The 7097-nt window shown below is 48.6% G+C and overlaps 1 protein-coding gene across 1 annotated transcript; it reads left to right on the plus strand.

The window, feature by feature from the left end:
• The first annotated feature begins 2918 nt into the window (after positions 1-2918).
• Positions 2919-3710, plus strand: tmem271 (transmembrane protein 271). Its single transcript, XM_076162723.1, has one exon. It carries the CDS (start codon positions 2919-2921, stop codon positions 3708-3710), a length of 792 nt encoding a protein of 263 aa, XP_076018838.1.
• Positions 3711-7097: the final 3387 nt, after the last annotated feature.

Consider the following 7097-nt stretch of genomic DNA (forward strand, 5'->3'; position numbering starts at 1 on the left):
GCGTTAAGATGTTGATCTGCAGACTAAATGTGTAAGGAGGTTAATAAGGTGTGTGAAGCGAGCGATCACACAGGACTTCATCTCACAGATCAGGATGTGAAGTATACTCTCCTCTTCCATAGCAGCGTCTTCCTGTTGATGGAAAACTGGCGGCGTTGGGGAGGTGAACAAGTTCTGCCTCATCATGTTTGTCAGAACCTACGGGGTCTAGAGTGGAATAGGGGCGTCACACCTGCCTCAGCACCCACTGGGAGTCACGTCTGCCCTTTCCTAAGCCGGCAGTAAGCTGGTCTGGTTTATTTGTTTAGCTCTTGATCACAGTTACAGTCTCCAAAGTACTCACAACGCCCACAGGATGAGACAACAAATGTGAAATGGGTTTGTAACTGCTGATCAACAATGTGCAGCATTACACAATCCTCCAACAGAAGGAGAGGCTGAGGGCTGGGAGTCTGGGCTTGGCTGCTGCCTGGCTTCAGGTCAAAGGCGGTAAACTGGTTCCAGTGTGTCTCACTCTTGCTGTGGGGAGTGACAACAACGGAGCGAGGAGGAGGAGGGGAATCGACCCTGCAGCCAGAATGAAGACCAGCACAGACAGAAACACCCCGCTGCCAAGAAGCACCACTGCCAATCAATCAAGCCGATCAGCAGATCATCAACACATCGTTCTCTTATCTGCAAACCTATGCAAAGCAGTAATGACCCAATTAGACTCTCGCTCGCTCGCTCGCCCACACACACACACACACACACACACACACACTGGCAGCTGCACGGTGAAGTCAATGAGGTGGCTGATTGTGATGAATGGATGAGTGAGGGTTTCCCCTGATGTCGTCCTCTTCCTCTGCAACCATCTTCGCTTTGCTTGATTTCGTCAAACCAAATTGTTCTCATCCTCGGGGAAACTTTTGGTGAGACGGAGACCAACAAACTCTACAAAGTGGTTCGCCTCGCCATGGCTGAGTAACCTCATGGCTTTGGAATTCACTCTGACATTTTCCTAATGGGCTACACCCCAAACTCATTTTCCAGGCCATCTAACCACTCTGGAGTTCATGGGAGAGATGAAAATGTGACTTCTTAAGCAATCTGTGGACGCTGGAAGGTAAGAAAATCAGCGCCACCTTTAAATTGTCCACTGAAAATTCCTGTTCCATATTGAATGTGTGATTTAATTTGTATCTTTTCTGTCTCTCTTCTAAGATGAGACATAAAACTGAACTCCAAATGAAACACTCACTTTAGACTGTGGGCTGCATCAGCTGCTTTGTTTGGCATTACAGCCTCAGCTTTGGATGACTCATATGTCCTTCTTAATGTGTTTGGAGACCAAATTCAACGTCTTTAAGCAGGATAATAATTTGTCTCTCTTTGTCTTTCTCTCTCGTTACTCCTTCGTCACATTAAGGCCGTTTTGGGGGGATCACAACACATCACAACACATCACAACACATGTCCTCACTTCAACGCCTTATTGTGTCGCTGAGCTCAGTGAAGTATCAGAGGCGGTGGTGTGTTCTGGAGGTTGTGTGTGAGAGGGGAAAGCTGTTGAGGAATCCAGTCAGCTGCCATCTGGCCTGGGCTGGATGTTTTTCAGCACCATGGACAGCGGCGTTGCCTCCACAATCCTCAGCCGTTCTCCATTATTAATGCTTTTATTTTCCCAGAATGATCCACCGCGCAGCAAGCGAGCCCTCACGTAACAAAGCCAGGCACCGCAGAAAGAGGAGCTGTAACACTCCTGCGGATATTCTACCACGGGAGACATAATGTCGTATCATTTATATAATGATGATGATCTCACTCCGGCTCAGTTTATCCACCCTTTATGTGCTGTAACATGGAGAGATCCGTTTCAATGCAGTTTGTTTTCATGGTTTTTAGTCAAGTTACGCCCAAACGTGCTCACTGACGTTGTTGTTTTGCATTTAAATTGCAGCAAATTGCAGCTATGTGGCGTTCACTTACCGGGTGTGTAAGGCTTTGAATGGATGCTGGTCTGTTCCCATACAGAAGTGAGTGAGAAGGGAGCTTCCTCTGTAGGTTACTAGAAGTCAGGAGAGAGATGGAAATAGATCTTTCAGGGTCATACGTCGAAAGGAAACACTTTCTAGGGGTAATAAAGAACATATTTGTTTCATAACTTCATGTAGAGGAGCTTTCAGACTACAATTTACAAAAGAAACACGTCAGTGACTCAGTTTGGGAAGGAAACGACCTGAAAAATCATCACTTTAAAGAGAAACAAAGGGCTTGAGTCATCTGAATCACGTGGTTGTCAGGGTCGTTCAGGCGTTAAGGCGCAGAGGAGTTCACCCTGCTTCCTATCCAACAGCACCACAGTCTCAGCGGGGGGTCCAGCAGAGATCTGAAGGCTTGTGGGTCACTGCGCGAGCTCATCAAACATCTTACACCTTCTCCCTCCCTCCACACACACACCCCCCACCACTCAATCTCTCTGTCTGTCCACCAGGCGGACAAAGACAGAAGAAACTTTTGGTTCAGGAGAGCGCAGCAGCTTCTTCTCCTTCATTCCTCTTCTTCTTCTTCTTACTCCTCCTCCGGTGCGAGACTGCGGATGGGCGGTGAGAGTTGATCGGGGTGGGGTGGTGGGTGTCGGGTTTAGTGATCAGTACCAGTCCGGTTGGGGATTATGGATTATCGATAAAGCAGCAAACTGCGAGGAGGAACGCGCGCGCTCTCTCTGGCTTATTAATTATTTATCTCATTTCCAGTCAAGCGGCGGGGATGCGAGAGAGACGCAACAGCGGCGAGGACCGTCCGCTCTGACAACCCCCGGGAGGAACTCCGAGCACCCGGCAAAGACGATGTCCCGACGTGAGAGAGGAGACGAGGAGGACGAGGGAGGATGAAGAAGGAGGGAGAGGGATCGAGCGCGGCAGAGGTGGAATATAATGAAGTTGAGTGGGAAAGGACTGTGCACCGTCTTCTCCAGCATCCTCCTCTTCGTGTGCGCCCTGAGCGAAGTTGTCGTTGGATTAAGATGCGTCTCTCTGGGATCCACGGTCAGAGCGCATTTCCACCTCGGCGCCGCGGCCGGAGCTTTCTACTCCGGGCTACTTGTGGGCATCGGCCAGGTCCTGCTGGGCTCCGCGCTGCTGTGCTGCATGGAGAAGCCCGGCTGCAGGAATTTCCTCCTCCTCGGTGTTGTGGTCTTCCTGTTGGGGGTCCTCACCGCCTTCTCCGGGGCAGTTGTGGACGGGGACACGGCGTCTCTGGTGGAGAGGAAATACTCCCATTACTGCCTCCACTCGGTGGTTGTGAACCCAGCCTGCGAGCAGCTGCGGGAGTACCAGCGGACTCTGGTCATCTCCACTGTCCTCAGCACCTTGGAGTGCCTCCTCGGGCTCCTCAACCTGGTGGTGATCAAACGGTACAAAGCGGCGCAGTTTGCCCGGAACAGGCAGTCTCAGCGGCAGAGCACCGGGCCGATCATCTTCAGCGAGGAGCGGGACTGTTCCTCCGCGGAGTTCCAGCCGGTGTCTTACATCAATTTGGGTGTTTTTCACGTATTTGATGAGACAGGTGCCGAAGTGCAGTGCGGGGGACACCCGTCCATCGAGCTGCCGGGATACTCGCCCATGGACCCGGAGCTCAACCACTGCTTCCCCTTCTCCTACCCGCTCCCCAGTGAACTACCGCCCGCATATGAAGACATTTTCCCCGCCGAGGCATGCAACACATAGCCGCTCTGGAGCCCCCAGCAGTGCACCCCCCTCCCCTCTTCCCCCTCTGCTGTGACAATCAATGACTTTGTGCTTAAACAAATACCCCCCTCTTCCTCTTCCTCTTCCTCCTCTTCTCCAAACCAGTAAGTTACACACCAGGAGGACAATAACAGTGAATTTTAATCCATCTTGATTCCTTGTCACGATGCTATTTTCTTACCTGTGCCTGGTAGCTTCTTGTCAGACTGATGAACAGAGGAAAGTGAGAACATTAGAGGCCCGGAGCAGGCAGACCCGGGGCCTGTGGAGGCAACAGCTTGCTTCATATAAACAAAAAGCGGTTTGTGTTTTGAATGTTTGCTGTTAAACATTTTTACATGTGAATAATAAAAAATAAGTGCATTTAACCCTCATTTGACTTGGTAGTGCTGGCAGAGGCTGGTGGAGATGCGGTTGATGCTGCTGCTGCTTTTATCAAAACTTCATTTCAAAGGGGTTTAGACAACTTGCCCTGCAGCTGTGTTGCAGAGTGTTTGAGTGCTGCTGCTGCGTGTGTGTGCTTTATCCAATTACTCTTTCTGTTTTCATTTAGAATTAGGTTTGGGTCCTCACTCCCCTAATGTCCCCACAGTCTAACTAGCTTATGCACTTAAGCCCGGAGGGGAAAGTGATACTTTGACACTGTCGGCATATTTCTTGTTCCATTGAGCTCATTCTGGCAGTCAGCATCGAATATAATACATTTTCATTTTCCTGGGGGGACCGTCGGTATTAAATTTGAGACATTAGCAGTGAAGATTGCGCCCTAGGCTTAGATTTAGCAGGCAAACATTGACTTTCATGTTGACGGAAGTCTACCTGGAAGTCCCCTTAATCATCCATTTTCACCTGTTTATCCTTATCATTTATATTGTAGGCCAATCAAAAAACGCAAAATCCGCTCAGGCTTAAGTGCTCATAAAGTTGTGATCCGCTTTCTGGTCCTGAACCATCATCATCGCCATCATCATCATCATCATGTTGATAAAAAGACAGAGTGTGATGTTTTTGTTGCAATGACACAAAGGATGACACACACACACACACACGCAAAAACACACACACAGGCCTGCAAAAGTGGTCATTCATTTCCATATGAGTGCCAATGATCACACTGGGAGTCATCGGGGTGGCTGAGGAGGAGGAGGAGGAGGAGGAGGAGCTTTGTTTGCGGTGACGTAGGACATTCTGTCATTCTGTCTGACGCTGCTGAGTCGGATTGCACGGTAACTAATTTGACAGCAGGAGGGGGAACCATCCAAAAAATCCCTAAAGTCTGGGGACCCTGTACTGAACTCCCAAACGGGCCAGTGTGTGCGTGTGTGCGTGTGTGTGTGGGTACGATACCAGCTGACGGCGGTCTCGCACCGCTTCCAATTTAAAAGCCTCAAACTGTGCAGTGCCGCTTTCCCTATTGTTCTATTTGATGTGACTTGGAATGATTTATTAACTTCACCACACACGAGTTCCCACATCGCCTCTCAGCGTGGATCCTCCTCATGTTCCCAAGACGACAAAACCTTTTCAACCTCACTGCTTCTAATTTCTCTTGAAGGGAAAACGCAGTAGCTGTGATGGCAGATTTGTCATTTTGTGCTCAAATTTGTTGCCCAAATAAGCGTCAACGCACAAACGTCTCTTAAGAGATGCTTTGACAGGAGCACATTGAGAAGTAGTTTACTGGCTCAGTATGCTAATCCTCCACTTATCCTATTCAAACTCTGTCACGATGCTTTTCCAATCACTCATTCCACGCAGGCTGAGCTTTTTGTTTGGAAGAATGGAATACATGATACGGCAACAACAAAAATCTATCTCTTCCCTCTGAAGCGTGTTGCCGGCTCTAAATCTAAAACTCTAACCTGAGATGGGATTAACAACCAACCTCAAAGAACAAAGGGGCTCTTTGGGGAGCGGGTGTCCACAAAGGTTTACGGCTGAGCGTCTAGAGGAAGGAAGGATGAGAGCAAAGACGATGGAAATCCCAGACAAAGGCAAAGTCCACCAGCAGAAAAGTTCAAAACCTTAAGAAACAAAAAAGTTCCTGGCTCAAATCCGGAGCCTGCGGCAACTCTCCACCCTGCAGCACAGAGGTCCAGCAGGGGTCACACACAGCTGAATGACCTGTGTGTGTTTTAGGTGGTTTGTTGTGTCTGATTTTGTTGTATGCACATGGAAGACTAATTTCCCGATTGAACCAGACAGACAGGCAGACAGAGAGTTTCTCCGTCTCACACTGAGCTGCAGTCCTGCTCAAATCCCCCCCTGCTCATTTAGGAGAGAGTTTGACTTCTACCTAAATCTCCCCCTTCAATCTTCCTCATCTCGTGGTTCCTCTTAGCCTCATTACTTCTCTCAGGCCTAGGAAGAGTCGGCTTGGAGCAGACATGAGACCAATTTGCCCCCAGAGAAAGCAGCAGGGGGGCGGATCTTATAAAGTGTCACCTTCTGTGAGGCGTGGTGAGAACTCGGCTGATGCATTCTGCTTCTGTTCCACATGTGTAACGTGTGTGAAGGAGCCCCGAGGTGTTTTAGAAACTCAAGTTAAGACGGAGATGAAATCAAAGTAAACAGGCCTGGTTTTGGTTTCACCTGACTGAGCCTGAAAGAGATCCGAGACTCAGCGCGGCGGAAACTGATCTGAAATTAAGACGCTGAAGTAAACAAAGGATCTGCAGTTTGTTCTCCTTCTTGTTGTTTAGGTGAGGAACAATTTGACAAATTTAATCAAGAAATGTATCCTGCAATGTTGAGAGTTAGTTTCTTAAAATTTGTCTCGATTGGTTCATCATTGTTTGAGTTATGCTGCTGACAAACAAACAAACAAACTGCCAAAACAATGATGTCATTTCAAGGCAGTTTCCAATGCAAACTTTACTAAAACGTGTCACCATTTTCTCATCCCTCTGGATATAGACACATCAGTAGGAAAACAGGATGATTTGATGTGATGGCTTCACATTAATAAGACTTATGAGTGAATAATAGAAAAATAAGAGCGGCTGAGTTTTTGCTGTCTCACCTCATTCATCACCTGCCTGCTCGCTCAGATTCCTCACTAAATCTATTCTTCAGCCATCACTCACACGGGAACGCTGAGTCTGACCGAGCCGAGCTGCCCTCTTGCTCCATCACTCACACACTCTCACACACAAGCACACACTCAGAGACAGACTGAGCAGCCGCCACACCGCTCAAGCATCCTTGCTCATGGGCACCTGTACAGAAGAGGAGAGAGTTTTAGCGAAGCTCTTCCCCTCTCACATTTCCTTTGTTGATCCTGGGATTTGAACTTCACAACTTCAAATGTACTTTCACTTGAAACATCCTCAATCCCTCCTGAGGGGAAACCCCTCTCAGCGTGTC

This window comes from Genypterus blacodes, unplaced genomic scaffold (genome assembly GCF_046128005.1).
Source record: "Genypterus blacodes isolate CSIRO-AG114 ecotype Tasmania unplaced genomic scaffold, CSIRO-AGI_Gbla_v1 ptg000128l_1, whole genome shotgun sequence".
NCBI lineage: Eukaryota > Metazoa > Chordata > Actinopteri > Ophidiiformes > Ophidiidae > Genypterus > Genypterus blacodes.

Excerpts from the sequence above, each read along its gene's own strand:
- tmem271 (XM_076162723.1), top strand. The coding sequence starts at position 2,919 with ATGAAGTTGAGTGGGAAAGGACTGTGCACCGTCTTCTCCAGCATCCTC.